At 45.4% G+C, this 22,160-nt stretch overlaps 1 protein-coding gene across 3 annotated transcripts in view; it reads right to left on the bottom strand.

The window, feature by feature from the left end:
- The window catches only part of LOC117230361 (zinc finger protein 768-like), a 33,087-nt gene extending 12,142 nt beyond the window's left edge, over positions 1-20,945 (bottom strand). The window contains exon 1 of one of the 3 annotated variants that reach the window (XM_033487745.1): positions 19,325-20,945. In XM_033487745.1, the coding sequence (XP_033343636.1) occupies positions 19,325-19,427 (103 nt within the window). In that variant the 5' untranslated portion in view covers positions 19,428-20,945. Of the gene's footprint in view, positions 1-16,449; positions 16,648-19,324 lie in introns of those variants that run through there. The other 2 variants (XM_033487743.1, XM_033487744.1) reach the window with 2 other exon arrangements.
- Between the last annotated feature and the right edge of the window lie 1,215 nt (positions 20,946-22,160).

A 22,160-nucleotide genomic window follows, 5' to 3' on the forward strand; every position in this document is an offset into this window, starting at 1 on the left:
CAGCGAAAAGAGAGAAAAGACGAAAAGAAAAAGAACAATTGTCGTAAACGCGATCATTGATTCGTACCGATGAAGTTGGAGCTGCAACGGGACGACTTGAAAGATTGGCGAGGCAAGAAACGATGCCCAGCAACGATTCATTTTTTTCCCTTCCACCCCTTTTCCATCTTTTTTTCGCTTCCTTATCGCGCGACGTCAGGATTGATCGCCTGCATCTACATAACATTATCGCTTATTTATTCCGCCGGCTGTTACTGAAACGGTCTCCCGTATCATTAATTACGTTAATGAGTTTGCACGAATATACACACGAGTCGATACACGTGTGTGCATGCATGTATATAAATATACGTATGTATTTACACCGGTGTCTCGTAATCAATAAACAAGTCGCGCGATTTGCATTGAGGAGACGCGAGTCGGAAATAGGAATCGCGAGGACACAAAACGAAAGATTTGTGACTCTTCTCCCTCCTTTTTCATTCTTCGTTCGGGTGCGACTTTCGAAACGACTCCTCCGATTACTATACACGTATGGAATTTCGTTTCTTTAAAGTTTGAATTTGGCAGGCAAACAATCTTGTCAAAGATGAACAAATTTTCTATAAATTACCTACGTTCAATGTCAAGAATGTGTCTAGTAAAAATATCAGAACCTTCTTCTCGGTTCGTCATGAATAATTAAAATATTCCTTGTATTTGTAATACTTTTATAGAGTTTCGAGCTTACAATCTATAAGAGATTTTGCTGCCAATGTAAATTTAATATTTCCAGACGATTGAACGAATTTTCTATTTCAGCCAGATAATTTTTTGTTTCATAAACGACTGTAAAATATATTACAAAATAAGGAAAGCGTAACGATTTTGAGAAATAATAAATAATTTCGTGAATTAATTTGTATGACTCAGGAACGATCGAGTTGATTGATCGTTGGGAAAATGTACAGAATGGTATGGAAATTATATCAATTAAATATACATATTAATGTTTCGAAGAAATTGTTTACATGCATAATATATCGACAACGCGTCGACACTTTTGGCTATCGAGAAGTGACGTACCGCGCGTGTTTTTAGACGCGATAAAACTCTCAGATAACGGACAATAAAGTCGACGAAGAAGAAGAAGAAAACTATCCGGTGGAAATGTCTATCGAAACAATAAACTAGCAACGCCGATAAATCCGCTGATTTTCTGTTCCAATCGAATATCTCTACTAGCGTTAATCCGATCTTAATGCTCGTCTTTTAAGGTAAACGGTATATACGTGGATTTATCAGAATATTCGTCTTCGATAACCATGACTTTGAATTCTTTATCTGAATCCACGTTTGCATAATTCATTTCATACGTCGTGATATCTCATGCGATTCCAGGAAACTACGAGAGACTCGTAAGAGTGGATAATCGCGTTGAAAAATCTTATATGCTCTCGCGTGTGCCATAATAGAAATATTATTAGAAAATTCTAAATGGCTTTATACTAAACTTCTTCCGCGTCGTTTCATAAACTATCAAACATTTCCAAAGAAATTCTCTAACATAGGATAATTATTTTAAAGAATCCTATATACCGCATTTACATATATTATGAAAATCAAAGGGGAATAACATGTCGGTAGAAAATTAACGACACAGTATTTGTACAGTAGCCGGATTTTATATTATATTTCCCCGGCATCGGATGTTTCGCAAGAGGCGTTTCTCGATTCGCAGCCAGTTCTCATTAGCAACATCCATTCGAGCGATACTTCATTGAGCGGAACGGTCTCTCGCCTAACGGGAAACAGGTTGCTCGGCATTTTTCCCGAATTTTCAGATAAGCCGTAAGCAAGATAGTGACGGTGAGTTGGAGCACGACGACATTGGCGGCGAACGGGGCCGTGCAATTTTAAACGAGGCGCCTTCCGCCACGCAGTTGCCGCGGCCGCCTTGCCGAAGGTTGATATACAGATTTCGCGGTGAAGGTCGGTTTACAATATCCGGTATCCGAGGCTCTCGGTATTTCGCGGTTATATCTATCGTGCTTTCTCTCCGCGAGCACGCCTTCTACGCGATACATCAGACTGCGCAAAAATAATTGCCCCGACCACCACGGAAAGTACGAATTCATCCGGTTTTTTCTGGTCGTCGAATGGCGAGACGAAAACGACAGGCCAACCGTGTTCCGTGGCTTCGTCGTACTCTCCATCTGATACCGAACGTTTTCAACTAATTAACGTTAACGCCGAAGGATACGGTCTGCCACGAAGATTCGATGATTACTGGAGATTAGAGGGCCGCGTGTACGAAGAATGATATACGAGGTGAAAGACGGCTGATGTAAAAGAAAGGTACAGATTATGAGACAACGATTGTTCGAGCAGGTGATGGTATTTCGAAGCCACTTCACGGTCTGAGGGTAATCAATTGTCGTGCTTCAGCAACCCTTTGCTTTCACGGCAAGGATAACATTCTTTCATCCTGTTGCTATATGAGGTATGCTTTGACGTCACGTCAGGGAATAATTTAACTGGGCTTTCGTCTTGTTATAGGCTGTTTTAATCGCTCGGGTATCCTGGTGCGCTGTTAAATATTTACACGCGATTCAAAATCTACGTTTCCCCCTTTCCTATTAGCTAACGTTGTTATTTTTCGACGAGCAAAAAGTCCTTTATCGACTCTCTAGTCGAAAGATTCGCGTTATATCGTTAGATTATCTCTGGATAACGTTATATCCAGGCCACTCAAACAGTCTGCTAATATTTGCGACGCTTCAAAAATCTCGCTCTCGATTGTGCATGTTTATGGAAATTCAAATTTTTATTAACACACAATTTGTTTCGCCCGTTAAATATTAGTAAAAATACTTTTTCGATATTTTCTACATTCTTCCGTATCATACGCATTCTATATATCTTCGTCCATTGATTATAATCGTACGCTTTGACAATTTAAATTTGTGAAATGGACATCAACGGAGATTATAAAAAAAAAAAAAACACGTCATTCCCCTGAACGTTCGATAAGAAAATTCATCGAGAAACTCACGGGATAGTAAAAGTACGTTCTGCGATAAAAATAAGTAGCTCTTAAATTGTATTACCAAACGACAGGATACGACGTTTCTCGTCCACGTACCTAGATACACGAACGACGTCGTTTTCGTTTTAGTTAACATCCGGAGAAACAGGATTCTCATAACTCGAATTCAAGTTTCCTTTAATATTTTCCGCTTGTAAACGACTGTCACTTCGCGCGTCTGACCCGGTACGGTCCGAATCTGCTTGATCCGCTCGGCTCCCGTTCCACGTTCAGGAAACAGGAACAGTACCTGTTGTACGGAATCGCGAGGTTTTTTGCAAGGGACAATCAAAAAGAAACGCGCACGTCCACGCTGGGGAATCCCCCACGCCCTAGGACCGGTCTCGCGGTCTCTGAATGACGTTTTGGCGTGCAACCGGTTTGCCGGCGAAGGAATTTCTACGAAATTAAACGTCCGCGATAAAAATATGGCCTGGCTTCGGCTGTTTCGCCGATAAATTAGAAGACCCCCGCTCTAGATCCTCGTATAAATAAATATCAAACCGGACTGCCATGCTGGCATCGATCCTCGTAAATATCGAGTCGCGATGGGGAATGTCACTGGTGTCGTAAGTTCCGTGAAAATCGTGGAAAAGAAACTTTCATAGTTGCGCAACGATCATTATAAATCTTTTCTTCGAAACCGCGGCCCGTCTGTGAATTCTTCAGAATAATAGAATCACGTACGGAAGATCGGAACGAGCGCCGGCTCTGCAAGCTACATCGGTTCGTCGTATCGTACTTTCAACAAATATTTTGCAAACTCTAACAAATCCGTATATACTAATTTAGCAGAGTTTGAATAGTACATTTTGGGAAAAGAAACGTTCAAATATTTCTTACAAACCTCGAAAGGAAGCATGTTCTATAACATTCGTACGCTTATCTTTCAGCTTTCTTTCGATCGACTGATCCCAACTGCAACTTATCTCAGTCTGTCGTTTCGCTATTGTCGTCCTCGCAACGAGATACACACGCAACGATAGTGTATTAAAACCTCTGGCAGTTTAACTTATATACGTACGCAACTATTTGCCTCTAATATCGATACCGGAGTTCCTTTCAAAGAGTTGAAGATTTTCCGGATAAAAAGGAATCGTTTGGAACTAATAGATTCGAACAGGTCTCTCCCCTTCCTACAAGATGTTCCAAGGTTAATACACATGTTATACGATGACGGGTGAACCATCGAAAGGAACAAGGGACACGTCTCGAGGAACACGTTTACGATTGAGTTTTACAATACGATACAAACGGCGTGGCAAGGCTCGCGTATGCTAATGATCGTCGACAAGGCGGATCACGAGATGTATCGATGGTTGATCCACGAAGGCAGCCAAGCCAGGCATTATCACGGCGAGTGAAAGTTCCGCTACGTCGTTATTCATGGCGAAATGCGTTCCACTTCTTTTTTTCGGTGTGGCTCGCGCGAAGGGAACGCTCGCGCGCGCGCTCGTTCCTGGAACGAGGAACGTAAAGCGATTGAATCGGTCGTTAGAGTTACCCGGAGCTCTGGAGAAAAAGCTCTCGTCTGTTCGCTGCGTACGAGGCGTAGACAAAACACGAGGCGGCTCCGCAACTTTATTGTCGAGGAAAGCCCGGTAACACGCCATTACGTCGCGTTATTGGAGGACTCCGTTGACGGTTCCATCGTAAAGAACCCACTGTTTCCTCCGCGCTTCTCGATCGACGTTTACGCATGTAAATAAGTCGCGACGATTGCTCTGTTTAGTTAATTCCCGCTTTCTCGTTGAGCTTCGCTATTCGCGTTTCAGTCGAGTCGATTCGAGCGAATGTAAGTTATTAAATTTTTGTACGTTATTAACAGTCGGACTATTGGAGTAAAATAGGCCAGTTCGTTATCTTTCGTAAGAATTCCTATCGTTATTTATTGTCTTATCATTCTCTCGATATGTTCGTTCGTCTCGATCGAACTTCATAAAGGAGACGACAAGAACTGCGAAATCTTGAATCAGTTGGCTGTAATATGAATTTGATGGTTTAGATCGATGGTAGAGCAATCTGGAAAAGATTTCAGTGCGTGGCTCTTTGTTTTCGAAGAATTAATCGAGAAATTGTGCTCGTGGTGAGGCAGTTTTTTTTATGTTTCAAGTGTTTTTGCTACAATTTCCAACCGCAAAAGTGTAAAGATATGGAGAAATGGTAATTTAAAATTCATCAAAATAAATTGCGAAGATTTATTATCAAGAAAAACATAATACAGATGTTACGAGAATTTATAAAGACATGGAAAAAATTGATAAATTTCCTTGAAAACAAAGGGCCATGTACTCTGATCCATTCGGCACTGTTTCACCGTCAACCTACAGCATCGAATGTACGCTCGAGCCATTCGAGATTTCGCAGTTCTTGCCATCTCCTTGTTAGTCATAGCTAGTTCTACGAAAACTAGAATCATACGTGGTACGACATATTTTAAGCCGCTAGTTTAACAAAAGGATACTTGGAACGAAAATTTTATCGATGTTAAGTATCGTGACGACCGATTCGCGTTACCTTCTGTATATAATGTTAAAACGTGTATAACATATTCCTGAAGACTGCAGCGAGATGTGAAATAATATTTTTGGAAAAACCATAGAAGATCGATCGCTCGATACAGACTTCTCTCGTCTCTCCATTTCCTTGAAGCATCTCTCGAAATAAGTCAACCCCGGCGGCATCGAATCGCCCGAGACAGGGTTAACTTAAAACGTCCCGTGGGACGGTTCTTTCTCGTTCAATTAAATTTTCAGATGGTGTTGATCGCGGCCTGTTTGCGCATCGGGAGTCAATAGCTTGTCTACAGTGAGAAAAGAAGGGTCTGAACGCGCGCAGCCAGCCACGATGACAACGAAATAAAACGATTATTTGTCTACGTCGCGCCATTATTTCGTTCAGTTTTTACGTGGGAAATCGGCGGTATTAACCGATTCTTCTATGCGAACGGCCAACGTAAACCGGATGATTCTTTAACGAGATTTCGATCGGGAACGCAGCAGCATTCGAGGCGCATTAATATTTCGCCGCGTTTCATTGATTTTGCAAATTGCGCCCGCATCCAGACCGAACAGACAGGAGAGTCAGGGAATCTGTCCTTTTTCCCGACCGTTCTCTTCCTTGTCCCTCCCTTTTCCTCCCCCCTTTTTTCCCTACTCTTTTTGTTTTAATCAGCCTTTTAATCGAATCCCCGTGTCAATACGCTGTACCAACGATTCGACACAAATTCGGCACAGTTTTTCCAGTCTGTTAACGATCATTGAATTATCGAGCGACGATTCGTTCCGATGCCCGCCTTATAAATTCGAAATCACCGCTAATGAAGCGACACCGAAATAGGGGCAACAGCGACAAATAAAATCAGCAGAGGGAAAAAAAAAGATATAAAACGACGGCCCCGAGAATAGTCGATTTAGAGGTCGACGGTATTTTTCGCGGCAACGCAAAGGTCGTGCCGCAGTTAGCCACAATCTTTCGGCGAATAGACGCTCGTAGCGGTGCGGTTAACAAGATGAATTGGACAGTGAAACGAGGCGAGCTGTTCAGCACACACGACGAATTGCTATGAATTCACGATAAAAAATTCCGTCTTAGAAGCGTGAACAACACTTTTCTTTCTCGTACTCCTTACGATTCAAAACATCTCCATACTTTCACGGCGAATTTCACCAAACATCGAGCGAATTTTCCATAAAACGCAAAACCAAACAATACCGTTTAATTGTAATTTTTCACTGGTTCGAAGTTCGTTCTCGAAACTCTTCATGGAAAATACTGAGCCGATAAGACGAGCTATCGAGGATACTCGCACTCACGCATGATACGCGGTTGTCGGCTTATCGCCGAGTCGACCGCGGCGACAATAAGGTTTTTCCTCTCATCCATCCTCTCTTCTACGCTTAATCGTTCATCCAGGAAGATTTCCGCGCGTTCCTGTCGCCAAAGTGCACTTCGCCTCAACGAAGTTTCGAAAATACTTATTTCAAACGAAATTTATTCTTCGTCGTCTACACAACGCTCAACCCACTGTTATTCTTCGCAGAACGCTTTTCTTCGATGCTCGTAATCTTGTTTAGGGTGGCATTACACATTTCTGTGCGTCGTAATATTAGAAATATATTACTTAGGATAATTAGAAGATCGTTGTATACGGTTTGTGTGTACCGGCACTTCATACATCTACCATTTCTATATTTCCTACAGCTTTTGTTCTATTTGCTATTAAAAATATAGATCCGTCGAATTCTACACATTCGTTGCAATATCGCAGAGAATGCAAAGCTCGATACGAACGAGTATACAATTTTACGCTATTAAAAATATAAAGCTACCAATTGTATCGTGTCACCGTTGCGAAATCGCAACAATGTCCAATCCCTTTGCGATCTGTATCAGTCGTGAGACGTCAAATTGTATCGCCTAACTGTTAGAAAATCGTCACAACGTGCATCGTCCGTACCGACAATCAGCCTAAACCTATTCATCTCGGAACACCTATCCTCCGTAAGAGACTTTCTTTCTCAAGATCATTTCCTGAATTTTCGATAAACTTTTATACGCGTGGCAGCGGAATTGGCACAGTTCGATCGCGAGATAGTGTCTCGCAGCGAAGCAAGAGGAAGAAGCAAAGGAAAGGGCCAGAATTTTCTAGTTCGTCGAACTCTGTTGTTTCTTGCGGATCTTTTTACAGATCTTTCGATCGTGCTCGTTCTACTCGCGCTTTGTCCAACGAACAACCGGAAGGAACACTTGGCTCGACACTTGTGTCAACGGAATCGCGCGGTTCGCGGAGGAATCTCCAGGAAAAAAACGGAATGGCTAATTACGCGAGAGACGCGTTCAAAGATTTCCTCCGTATTCAGGGAATATGAATTCTTAATCTGCATCTTTTTTTTCGAAAGAGAAGACGTTGCCTCTATTGTTTCGTTCGTTCGTTCCTTTCCTTCCCGACGGGAACGGTCCTTTATTGTAATTCGAGGTTTCAACTTTCCTTCCTTCCTTCCTTCCTTTGCTTTTTCGCTGAAAAATCATTTCCCTTCGAATTTAATAACGTCCTTGCTCAAAAAAAAAAAAAAAAAAAAAAGAACTGTCATGTCTTTCCTTGGACACGATCAAGTACGTCATTAGTGTTATTTATACATTAGCATTGCGGACATTTTTAAATATTTTATATAATACATTCACGAGTATGTATGTTATTACAGGTGTTTAAATAATCATGGATCAGTGGTTTCGACAGTTTGAAGAGACGATAGATTACTCGTTCGCAAATTACAAATATCCATTGTAAATTGATTTATCAATGGCAATGAGGCAGTTACTTATCACTTTAACCAAACTTTTGTACACCGAGAGAACAATCGGCTTATGAATAATTCGCGATATAATTACATCGATCTTGACGAAAGCTACACCTGCAACCCGCAGATTGGACGTGCCCGATGCCCTTTCCGTCTATGGTACAGTTACGTTGTCAGCCTGCCAAGTTCATTGAATGCTGAAGGCTAAAGCGCGATAATTGCCGATCGGAGACAAAATGAATCTTCGTTCGATTTAGCAAACTACATTACGAACGTAAACTATTTACGCGTGGTGAAAAGCATATAAAAAGAGCGGGAGGTTGTTGGGAAAATTGGCAAGCTAAGAACAAGCGATAACAATTGTTCGGAGCATACGGAGTCTGGAAAGTATCGTCGAATGCACTGTCGATTGTCAGTGATAATATTTTATTGCCATATAGTACAATGGAAGAAGCAACACAGCAGCCGCAGAACAGATTCTTCAGGGTGTACGAAACGAAAACGGTGAGGATAGGAGGATTTTCGAATTCGATTTCCCGCCAAGACAAGGGGATCCGGAATCGCTCGAGTGGCTCGTCACAATGTAAGAAGCGTCCCATTTGACACAGCCGCCCGCCTCGACGATATCATTGAACCCGAAAAAGAGAAGAAAAAGGGGAAAAAGAAGGAGAAAGAAAAACGAACGAGACCGCGTCCCGTTGCTTTACAAAGGGCTTCCAGATGGGGATGAAAGACGGGTGACTCGTGAGAAGGAGGAAGAGGAGACGAGAAAAACGGGGAAAGCTAAGAGAAGGAAGAGAAGAGGAGAAGAAAAACGAGAACGAGAACGAAAACGAAAACGAAAACGTAAACGAGTGATGGAAAAAGAGTGGCGGGATGACGAGAGAGTGTCTTCGAATTCGATTTTATGCCCCGACAGAGAAATTTCGTGGCGCCCCGGGTACAGTTATTATCGTAGCCCGTCCGAAAGGAAGGAAATCATGTGCTCGGCGAGTGGTCATTGATTTTTCGGAAATGACTGCGCGATTACGACGGTAGAAGGCGTCTTTACGATTTGTTTTGGCGGCGAGGAGCGCGTAAAGAGAGACGTAGAGGAAGGAAAACGCCACACAACGAGCACACGCGTGCACATGTACGTAGAGATACACACGTACGTACGTATATACATATAAAGGGGGGGGGGTGGAAAAGGGAGAACGTGGCTGAGGGGAACAGAGAGTGGAACGGAGAGAGCGAGAGAGCACCAGGGACAGAAAGAGAAAGAAGGAAATGGCTCGTGGTTACGCATGCGCGCTTTTTTCGTCAGACAGCATTTTTAAAGATTTTTCCTCCCGTAGCAGCTTGCAGATTTAAGTCGCCAGGTCGATCCCGTCGATTCTCGAATGCCCCGAACACCGCCTGCCTGCACTTCGTTACGACGCGCGCCGCCCATTGCAATTCCCCTCGAATATTTTATTTCCCTTTTTCATTCATCTTTAGCGTTTCTAACAAAATTTTTTTTTACATATATATTTTTTCTCTGTCCGGCCGTCTTAATTTCTTCGACAGATATTCAGAGGAACGAGGGTGTTGGACGGGTAAATTTTTCGCGAAGGCGTGGGATTCCGATACTGCGAGTATCGCGACTCGAAAGGCTCTTTCACCGGCAAACGAAAGTCGTTTTGCTACAAACGCTGGATAGGAAGGATAAAGGTATCGCAGACTGATGTTTTTCTGCGATTGCTACAGACACGATAGACTCGAATGGTAGACGTCTCGTTTCCACGACAGACATGTGACTGACCGATCGATTTGTACGAAGTAGGACCGAATGGGATGTTTTAGAATTTAGATAGGGACAGGTATCGACGAATGCATAATCCGACGTGTCTAACGGAATTGTATAACTCGTGTTTGAACAGTTGTTCGAAGGCAACGCTGCTGGAAGTTGCGAACGGTGTCAATGATCAGATACTAATGGTTAGACAGTTTGCTTTCTTTGTTCAGCAACTCGTGCCACTGCCGATTTACTCGAATCCATTTCACTCGAATATGATTTTCGTGACATTCGATCCGTTTGCTTTTTCATCTGATCGTTCGTTTCTCTCTCTCTTCTTTTTTCTTTTCTCCTGTCAAAGCGAAGATGCCAGAAAAAGATCAAGAGATGAAACTGTCGGAACGGATTTTCCACCAGTTTTTCCGCGAATAAATGAAAATTATTTCGGGTCAAATAGATTTAAACTGAACAGCAAGGTTAAACGTTTCCCTCTTGTGCGTTCCACTTGAACCAGTTACAACTTTCGACGGACGCATTATTCGGAAAAATTGTTCGGGCGAGATTCGTTCGGTTTAATATGAAATTTCACGTAGCGTTCCCGGTGTTTAAATGCTGGCGGATAATTTTGCGTCTCTTAACGCCGGACAAACCGCGATCCATTACGTTGTTTGTAATTATTCAATTACCGCTTTCCAACAGTTCGGAAACTTTATCGACTTTATCACGGTGCTTCGCTCGGATCGATCTGGAAAAAAATAAACGGCTGCGAGAAGTTCAAGTCCAGGGTAAAGAAAGCAAACTTCGTTGCGGCCAATAGCATCACTTTGAACCACTGTTCGAATAGCTTTACCCTCGTTTCCTTCGATTCGAATTAATTCGCAGAAACACACTTGAAAGTCAATCTGGAATTGAAAGGGACACGCTATCGTACGAAGCGACAAGACTACCTACATTAATCAAATCTCCCTCTTTTATTCCAATAAAGACGTAAACCTGCGACACCTCTAATTTTATATCACTCAAAGACGTTTCAAATTATTCCACATCTATAAACCCTGTTATCAGTTATCAATTAGAAACTTATAATTAGTTTCTTCTTTATCAAGCGACGTAGACCTTTTTTTTTTCGAAAAAAGCTTGTTAAATCGAATCGTTTCTCTAATTAAAACTATTACTAGAAGTACGAAAAACGATAGTATCCGTTAAATAGCTAATTTGTAACAAATTGAAACAACAAACTTCTATAATTTATTGAACAGTAAATATCGCTATCATCATTAAACAAAATTAAAATATAAAATATTCACAACGACGACTATTCGACGTACGGAGAAACTCGTTTTATATATTTTAGCAGTTGCTGGCCTTTTTTCATAGTTGAATCGTTTCGAATCCACCCAAAAGAAAGTTGATACGATTAAATGTAAAATATCCGATAATTTTGCGGAGATTTTTTAAATTTCCATCGAATCAAGCTCAGTGGCGAAAATCGGGCAATATCTAGAATATTTCTGGTCTCGAAAGCGCTCGCTTAATTGAGCGAGTGAAAGCGAGTTCGCGGGCTCAGAGTGAAGGCGCTGTCTCGATATGCGTACAATAAAAAAAAAATATCGGATGCTGCGACCAAGGAGAAAACTCGATCCGCGTGATATTAGACGCGTGTTCTGCATCCGCCGACAAATTATTGGTCCGGCGTGGCATCGAGGATATTGCCCGTATTCCTCTCGACGTCCGCCGCTTTCTCGCCGCGAAGGGGAGGAAGAACACTCGGAGGAACACTGTTTTCGCAAGTCGCAGCGACGGACAGAACGCGGTAGCCGCGGTGTAACGCTCATGAAAACTTTATGAGAAGATTAAGGTCAGTTTATCGTGGGCCACAGCTTCGTCGACCAAATTCGACGACTCTAACTTGCTCTTATCGCAACTTTCTCACGATTTAACCAGCAATCGTATAAACCATCGACGATGCTCGACGATCGACGTCGTTCCTTTAACTCTCGTCTTTGATCGCAGCAGAATCACATTCCGAGAGACGCGTTATAGGAGAACGAAAAACAAAGAACTGCTTTTAGAAGTCGAAAGAAGATTCATCGATGTGTTTGCGGGAAACGAAGACGCTGTAGTTCGAAATCAACTACTAATCCTCTGGAAATTCTACTAAATGGAATAATCATCCCCTAATTAAAATATAGAAAACCACGATATAAGTAACTAAACTAAAGAAGTTTACCTTCAAAGAAATTTACTTTGAGTGAAAGAATTATATTGAGATATTTTAAACGTTTTCAGAACACTCACACACACACACACACACACACATAAGATAACGGGTCGCTCAATTTCTATTTGAAAATCAATTTGAAGCGTATAGAGGTAAAGTGGTACAAATCAAAATATATCTGTCATTCTTACGTTATGATTTCTTAAGTAATTATATATTTATACAAGCTTTAAATATTCGAATATTCAAAGCTACTGCTGTCAAACGAGATAACATTAAAATATACCTAATATATATATCGAGAATCTTCCATGTAAAAAATTCAAGCTGAAGTTAGAGTTCAAATCGAACTTTATTGCGAATATATTCTATCTTTATCGAATCGAATCTGTAATCCCTGTCACGTGTGCGATTTGACGTTACGAGACAGCAGATTTTGAGAAATTTGCACCTGAAATAGGGCCTCGATAGAGAGATTTGTACACATACTTCCAAACGTTAGAATGCATTGCTATACAGATATACATATTCAAAAAAAAAAAAAAAAAAAAAGAAAAACACGTGTAAATTCATATACATATGAATGTTATGCACTTCCTGTATTCATCTCGTTTCTGCAAAAAATACACGCAGCAGTTGAGAAAAAGGTTCATCGACGCGCAAGCAAAAGCACGATAGTTTGTTGATTCAATTAGCCTCTTCCCGCGACAATACTCGTCGCGACGACAGTGTCACGATAGAAATGAGTTATCAGGTAGAAGACAGCTTCTGTTTGCCGGCTGGGATAAGGCTGATTTCCATTCCTGCGCGTCGGAGGATCGGTTATTTTGTCGCGTCCTTGCGCGGCCACGTCGTGGCTCGCGCTTAAGATTCTCCGTGAACGCGGCTGATTTAATCGTACGCGGATAACAATACCCGCGGCTGCACGCGACTCGGCATATTGAACTTTCGCCGCGTGAGCAGAAACAGAAATGGCCGTTTACCAGCCGATAGCGCGCCTTCTTTCGTTCTACAGGGTTATACACAGAATCAAAGGGGAGGGGGGCGAGTTAATCGCACCCGTAACACCTGCACCTGCTGCAAATATTGCAATCGCGAGGAACGATCGGTTTGTTTGCTTTCCAGCCGTTTTCATTCATGCCAACGATTCCCTCGAGAACGCACATAAATACCAGTAGATATGTGGAGCATGGGGTAAGAACGAGAAGCTGATTGATCCTTTCGTTTCTAATCTTACGGAACGATGTAGCGGGAAACAATTTTTGGAAGGGGGAAAACGAAGCTGCTTGTTTTATTCGTATCGAATTTCACGCGAATCGAAACAGTTAAGGAAGAGACGAACGAGGCTGTGAACTCGTATTTTTTCCCTCGTAATGGGGACTCGAGGAGAATTTTTGATGAATGAATCTTCTGTAAGATAAATTGAACACGCGTATTACGAAGAGAACTGACGAATCTGTCAAAATGACTGGCCGTTTATTCGTAGTTTCAGAAGACATACGCACATCTTTGAGAACAGTAACGTTCACGTTCTATCTACTATCGTTCATCATATATTTATTATAAATTGGAGACGAAGAAAAGTACGATCATCCCTCGGCACCTGCATCGCGGAAACGAGCGTGGCAAAGGAAGAAGTTTAACCAAAGGGCGTCTTTGCTGATTTAACGGGACGAAAATTCCAACACGGTCCCCGTGAAGGATGGTTGGTCGTCGAGTCGAGCCAAGAAATACACGTCCGCGGCGAGACGGAACGAGGCTCGCAACACCCGGGACGAAACGATTATTTACAAGGAATCATTCATAAGTCCCTTTTAACGTTGGAACGATCGTGCGCGTCGGGGCTAAGTTTAGCCGATAAAACGGCACCAGAATGCGTCCATTGTTCGCCAAGTCTCGAAGAAAATCGCCGCGCATTCGTAAACATTCGTAATTTTGCAAACACGCAACTCGAATCATTCACGATTATCGAACGTTATTCGACGTTCCTCGTTCCTTCTCGATTAACTTAATTCAACAAATTCTTGGAACGATAGCGTGTGACTGTGATAGAAAAAGAGATGGTAAATCGTTGGCGGATTTGGCAGATTAGGCAGGCCGATTCTGTTATTCCTGACGTAGGCGAGAGCGCGGTTCGGGTATGAGAAGGGGATGAGAAAAGAGCGCTCGCGTTCACGCGACGCGGGGGGAACAACGTATTGGCAGGACGCGCACTCAGGAGTTAAAATCACTCGTGGCTCGCGGAAAACATTCATTTGCAAGAGCAAACATTCCTCGCTATTTATCGAGTGTCAGAGGGAATACCTGCGGCCCATTTTCGTATCGAGCGGGGCTGAAGGGACCGATGAGCGTGTGCGCGCGCGTGGAAGGAAAAGAGACGAAAAAACACGAATCGAGCGCAACAAAAACATAACTTTCCGCGATGGCGGCGCGAAGGGTGCTCGAGAAACGAGTGGTCCTTCTCTAGTATTCCATCGGTGTTATATAGCTCGTCAGATCGAATGTTTGTTTTCAGAAAAATAGACAGAAACGAGACGGGAGTATACACGCGAGCGCGTTAACGCTCGTCGAGGCAACCCCCGCGAGCCCTCTGTTGTTGCACCACGCATTGACGAACGGCCGAAACGTCGCGTAGAATTTTTTTTTTTTTTTTAGTTTTTTCCCTCCTCCGGCTTTGTCCTATCTTTTATTATTCCATCCTGTAGGAGCTTTGTTTTTTAATACTTTTGTCGATCGAATCGCGAGTGCGAAACGCGCGCGGGAGGGGACCGCCGACTCTCTTTCGACGAGGAATCGACGAATCTCGATTTTACTACCTTCGATTCCGAATTTATCTTGGAGTCGCGCGTAAAACGAATTCATAGAAGCATGTACATATATAGCTTTATACGTACGTCTATCGATATCTTTTTTCCCCTTTTCGAGCAAGCGCGATATTTACAGTGGTGATAAATTTTCGAATAGCTCGAACGAATACCAAGAGTCCTCATCGGTGAAAGGCTGTGCACGGTAGAAAGGATTCCACGACACCTTTTTCTTTCACGCTATCCCGCGTTTCGTTTCGTCGCCTCTCGGCAAGACGGCGGCGGCGATGTACACGAGACGCCGAACTAACTTTATTCCGTTCGATCGAACCCCCTTTTCCTTCCTTTCCACCTCTATCGCGCGGCATCCACGCGCGTTCTTTTAACGCGCGCCACACTTCGGAATCCGTCGTCTGTACCTGAATAACAGCTGGCTTATCGGAATCGTTAGACGAAACGAAAACACCAAGACACACCAACACCAGCACCAACTTCAACCAGTTTGTTCTTTCGCGGTCGTCTGCTGCTTGCAAGTCCAACACTGGCAAGGTTAAACGAGATCGTAGCAACGATAGAGACAATCGCGTTTTTGGCACCATTCGCCCCGCTGCCAGACAAATCAACGATTCGTGCCGAAGCGGTTGGCCTCGGACGATCGTTCCCAAAATTTCGCCGGATTTGGGAAATCAATGAAGGGAGAAAAGTCGAGAAAAGTGGTTCCACGACGAGACACTGGATCAGCCTGCCATCGAGAGGCGATCGTTGATTTTCTGCACGCAAACACGCAGCGTCGATTCTTACGTTCCCGTTGATACGGAGCAACGCTCGCTCGCTCCTCTTATCGTCAGAAGTCACACGATAAACCCGTTGACGTTTATTCTCCAAATATACACGCGCGGCTCTGATTGTCGTTGCCGCGAATTATGATGAATACCGAATCACCGATTTGTTTTCTCTCTTTTTCTCTTTTTCTTTCTTTTCTTTTCGTTTTCAGGAAATCGGAAGGGGCAGAGAATACTTGTACCGATTCGATGGATTTCAATTGTTAGCTAATAGAATTTTATACAATTTCGCGGATCTCAAATCGTAACATCGACGAAGCCCGTTCGGCCGCGTGTTTTATCGCGCGTTTAATAATTGTATGCAAATGGGAGCACAAGTCAGACGCGAGTTCGATAAGTTTCTACTGTGCGCAGCTGGTTTAAAGTCGATCGAATATAAAAGAAGACGACGCGAGAAGGGAAAGGAGGATAACAGGATTATATTCGCGTCGATTGAAAAGTTGAACGTGGGACAAGTACCTCTGAAATAAGCAAAGTTCCACAGACCGATCATGTGTAGTCCTGCTGGTCCAAGTCGGGGAGCCGGGTTAGCGGAGCTAAACGAGAACCAATCGTGTTATTCGCCGCGATTGACTTTATACTGTCCAATAACGATCCGGGATCACCAACCGATGGCGATATCCTCGTCATGTCAACCGGCGAAAATGATCCTGTTTCGATGACGACGCCAAAGAGGAATATCGCGATAAACCTACAGCAGAGATAACGTTCGCTCATGCCACGCTCGATAGCTTTCTCTCTCTCTCTCTTTCTCCCACCTTTTCTTTCTCTCTCTCTCTCTTCGTTCGTTCGTATTTTTTTTCTCTACCTCTTCGTTGTATTTTTTTTTTTTTCGCGAAACTAGATTACAATTCGACGCTTCATAGATCGAATGGAGGGAGCGAACGAAGAGAATTATCGGTCACGAGAAGGTTTTATCGAGAAGATTGTTTCGAGAAGGTTGTTTCGAGACTCCTTGCAGTCAGATGCACCACGCACTATCCTCGTCTCCTCGAAAACATTAAATGTCCAACGATCGACACCGGCGGAGTTAAGTAGACGATTAATACTCGCTGGAACAAGTATCTCCGCGCGAAAGTCAGATTTTAGACGGTACGAAACTTTGCGCGTATATCCCAAAGACGAAACGATCCACGAGATCACCGAGTACAATGCCTCGCTTCGAAACGTTCATCGCTACGAAATACAAGCTGGAAACTCCCGGTTGGACATTTAACGCGAACACGAGACCCGAGGTAGCGTAAGCGCAACACGATATTCAAACGACGTGGAGCGCGCTTCCTCGTCGTCGGCGTCGTTCAATCGAACAGCGACAAGAACACTCGAACAACCGCGATGAAACAGAACTCTCTTTCTCAACGTACTACGAGGATCGTCCATTTCCACGAGCGTTGTTCGCTGGCACACGATCGACCGGCGGCGTTCGATGAACAACTGATCACTGATTTCGTTCACGTATCGCGCAGTCGATGCAAACGAACCGATCCAAACACCCGCACGACCAAACATATCGACGTCGACCGGCATTCGATCACGTTAAACATTGCGACTCTACCGCGTATACACAAGAAAACGCACGAGAGAACGTTTAAGTAGAATGAGACGTTCGGAACCGTCTCACGGGCACCACGGTCGCGAATCTCGTACGATCATCGCTGGCTGAGATCTCACGAGGGCCGTTCTCTCTCGGTCACGAGCACCGCGATCATCGCGCAATTTCTCTCCTCCCGTCAGCAATGTTCACCTTGACCAGGCCCGGTAGCGATCGGTCGGACCAGACAACGAGTCCGCGTGTATATGTGTGTGTGTGGGTGGGTGTATGTATGCATGTGTGTGTGTGTGTGTGTGTGTGTGTGTATGTGTGTATACACCAAGGGGGCGACGATCAACGTGACACACGAAAACGAAACGGAACACGGACTCTCGGTAACAAACCACGATCAGAACGATCAGCATCCGAAGGACTCTGCGCCGCGCGGCTCGAGATCGTCCAAGCACCACGAAACCAGTACCCTCGAAAACTGATTGCTCCCGGAGAGAGCGTGTTTCGTCACTCTGTACTGGCGAGACGATAATTTCAGAGGCGATTAGATGACCCAACACCGACGATAGTGTAACGAGACCGTATTTTGCGGATCAGCACGCTCTCTCTTCCTCGCTCGCTCTTATGCCACGATCTCTAACTCTTTCGCTCGCACACGTTTCGTCTCTTTCTTTCCGTCTCTATCTCCCTACCAACTTCCCTACGCCTCTCGCTTGCTCTTCCTCCCGATTTCCCCCCTCCCCCTCTCTCCTCGCACTCTTTCTCTCACACACTTTTTCCTTTCTCGGGTTTTGCAAATCGTCCAAGCGGACACGATCACACCGACGGATACCGAGATTCTTCACGGTTCTCCCGTTTCTTTCTTTTTTCTTTTCTTTTTTTAATTTCCCCTCCCCCCGTGGTTTCTCCATTCTATTCTTCCTTTTATCTTTTTTTCTTTTCTCTTCGGAAGAGATCGTACCGTTCGCCGAGGTTTCTTCACGATTCCCCGACTGTGCCATCCCTTTCGTGTTCTAATACCGTTCGTATTTTTCTTTTTTCATTTTCGTTTTCGGAACACTGTTCTCCACGAAGATGACCAACGTTGACGCGGTTTTCGCACACCGGGGAAACGTAGATCGTTCGGCAGCGCGCTAACTCTCGTTCGTTCTCTCTCGACCTCAGCTATCGCAGTACTATTACTATAGGAGCACACACGAGTTTAGAAGCGGGCACGTGTCTAGCCGGCGGCGTGTTTTAATCGGTGTTGGAAGAGCACTTATCCGTTAGTAGGTGCCGGCACGGTAGTCTCTGTCTTTGTCCCGTGTGTACACGCCGCGATGTTTCTGTGTGCACGCGTGTGTATACATTGTATGGGGGAGTCGGTGGGATCAGGAGGGAGAGGACAACGAGTTGGCGCGAGGTTCGGACAGAGATGGAAAACGCGTGTATGATGGTGTACGCGGGTGTAGAGGTACGTGTAGGTGTAGACCGTGCAAGCTTGTTGCAGTGAGCCTGAGCGAGGGAAGGAGGGAGGGCGGGAAAATTCGAAACCGCGCGTATACAGCGCGCGCTCGCGATGACGTAGTTTTGGCAAAACGTGGACGACGCACAGGTGGCCAAACGATTCGATGCGTGTGATTTTTCGTTCACGGGAATGATGCGTGGTCGTAGTTAAATAAAACGACCGTGATCGATTATTTTTTTTTAGGGCCGGGGTAGAGAGGGTGGGGGAGGGACAGCGGCGGCGATTTCGATTCGTAGAATAATAGTATCCATAGATGACACACGATCGTGGTTGCTGGTACTCACCGGAGTTGTAATATTCCTTAAAGTAGCGTGTCGCCGCACGTTGGACGATCGAGTAATATAAGTTCACGTACGACGTCGACTGGTTCTGTGCGGAGAGCGCCATTTACACTGTTTTTTCGTCACGCGTTTTGTCACCGTGTACGTATATATATATATACACGTAATGTATATATATATGTGTATATATATATGTATATATAAATATATATCTTTTTCTTTTTTCTTTTCCCTCTATTCCTCCTTCCACGTCTTTTATGCGGACGATATTCACGTACACGTATACACGCGCGTGTCCGTCCCGCGTACGTATAGACGCGTGCACGTAGGTGGTTAGGTGTCGTATAGAACGTAATGTAGATTCGAAGCGCGCACGTTCGCGTGATCACGGCGGGCAAGATGTGACGTGACGAACGACAAACGCGCGAAACGTGTGTCCCGTCTGTGGCTCTCGTTCCTGTCGTTTTTTCCTCTCTTTTCTCTTCTTCCGTCTCCTCTGTCGTTCTTTTTCTCTACCACGTCGCGATCCCTCCGTTGTGACACGAGATCGTTTCCCGATGGTCGCGGCCGTGAAAAAAACTTCCCGGTACCAGGAGCCAGAAAAAAAAACGCAACTGTTAATTTTTCCTTCCTTTTTCTCTTTCCTCCGTTCTTTCGTTTTTTCTTTTCTCTCGTTCTTTTCGTTTTTCCCTTTCTTCGGTTCTGTTTTCCTTTGTCCCTTTTTCTCTCCTCCTCGACCGGTCCTCCCTTTCGATCACGTTTTTCCCGGTTACGGCCTTCAAGCAGCGAGACGGTCTCGCATGCCGGCTAGAGGCCCGCGACTTTGATCCTCGGCACACTCGCTTTCGGGTTACCCGCGCCGGTAGACACAAACTCGGTAGACTCGGCCTGAGCCCCCCCGAGTAACTCGCCAAGACCGAGACACTGGCGAGCTGCAGCGTTGCCACACTTCCGTCGCCGCGGTGCGCGCTCCCGGAGTGGGGATTTCTGGACTGGTTCGGCTTTGGGATGGTAGACACCGTCGTCGGGAGAGGACGAGCGGAGAAGGTGCCGGCGTCGAACCAGTGGTGATGGCGGCAGGGGCGGATTCACGCGGCTCCGGTTCCGTCCGCGCGCGTTAAACCCGACGATTCTTCCTTCTTCCACGTATACACACGCCACCTTCGATAAAGAGAAAGGGAAAGACAGAGAGAGAGAGGGAGAGAGAGAGAAAGCCGAGTAGGGAGAACCCCTAGATATCTCTCCCTTGTTCTCCGTGTCCCCTTTGGTCTCCACTTTGGTCCTCCGGGTGGCTTGCAACCGGTACGGGCAAATTGGGGTAGCGTGACGGGCAAAATTTCCGAACGGCCTCGCATGCAGACGATTGCCGGTCAACGAGTTCCTCTCTTGATTTTGTCGTTAATTGGATGGTAGCGAATTTATACTTTGTTCGTGAGTCAATTACAGATTGGTCCGAGTTCTGGTGTGTATCACGGTTCCCTTCTGGCTCGTGATCCAACTACGGCCACGGGGAGGACCGGTTCCAAGTAATTTTCGAAAATTACCCACTCGCGTAAGCAGATATCCCGCGTGGAAAGAACTTAATCGTCACGATCTATTCGCGTTACTTGAAATTCATTAAAATTCCCGTTGGAGAAAAAAAAGAATGTACAAAATGAAACTAACTTTCTTCTCATTGAGCGGAACCGCCAGCGGAGAACGTTCGTTTTCTCGTTCTCCGGTATAAATCCACCTTTCCCCCGGTACCGATCGTACGAGATCGGCCTAGAAATCGGCGATGGAGTCCAAGGGCGGCGAAACTCAGAGCTCGCCCCTGGCGGACAGGACTGAGGGTGGTGGTGACGGCAGTGATGGTAGTGGTGGTGGCGGTGGCGGTGGTGGTGGTGGCGGCGGTGGCAGTGGCAGTGGTGGCGGCGGCGGTGACCGCGCCGGAGGAGAACGAGACACAGAGGAGAGGACACATCGCGGTCCAGAAAGAGATGGATAGAACGAACGAATCGTAGGAGGAAACGAGAGAACCGAGAGGAGTCGGAGTAGCGAGGAAGTTATGTCCGTTGCATGAACATGGAAGGGGTTTGATACCGTGTTGGAAGGGAAGGTTGGAGTCGCATGGTGGGGAGTGTTTCGGCGGAGAGGAGCGTGGAGAGTGGGGGTTCCTCCAGTCGCCTTTCCTCCCCCTCGCTCTCTGCCTCCCCTCGTTCGTCTCTCACTCCCTGTGGCTGATGTACCCCTCGATGCGCGGTGCGCCGTGATGCATCGCGCTGCCGGCCGCCTGTGCGAGTCACAAGGTATGCTCGTGCCACGAATACGAACTGCCTCTCCCAAATCAATATCAGTCGTGGAAAAAAAACGCGACTCGGCACCTATAATTGCCGAACTTCCGCGATAACCGTCTCTTCTCTCTGTCTGCTCTGTCTCTGGCCGCCGCCTCGCCTCGCCTCGCCTCACCGCGGGGGCGACACGGGGGCCATCTCCCTCCTTCCCCCGAACTGACGCTACGTTAGGTTAGGTTTCACGCGCTAGCTTGATTAGGGCCTCCCTCCGTGGCCCACCCCTCCCCCCATGGTATCACGCACGTTTCCCGCCACCCAATGTCCGCGCACGATGATTTTCACTGACTATGTCTGGCCGTGTTGTAGCCACGTGCACCAGCCGCGACACGCTCGCGCCCGCCGCCCGTCCGAAGGTTATGCCTGCTGCGAAAACAAAGCGACGGCTGCTGCGCTTTGCTCCGATGCAGAGTTGCGTCCACTGCTCCGCCACAAAGAAAACGTTTCGCTTTGGTTACGTCGTTATCTCGAGGAGATGCGTTTCGAGCAGAGGCCGGTTGGCGTAGACT

Source organism: Bombus vosnesenskii, unplaced genomic scaffold, assembly GCF_011952255.1.
Source record: "Bombus vosnesenskii isolate JDL3184/JDL3185 unplaced genomic scaffold, Bvos_JDL3184-5_v1.1 scf7180000013266, whole genome shotgun sequence".
NCBI lineage: Eukaryota > Metazoa > Arthropoda > Insecta > Hymenoptera > Apidae > Bombus > Bombus vosnesenskii.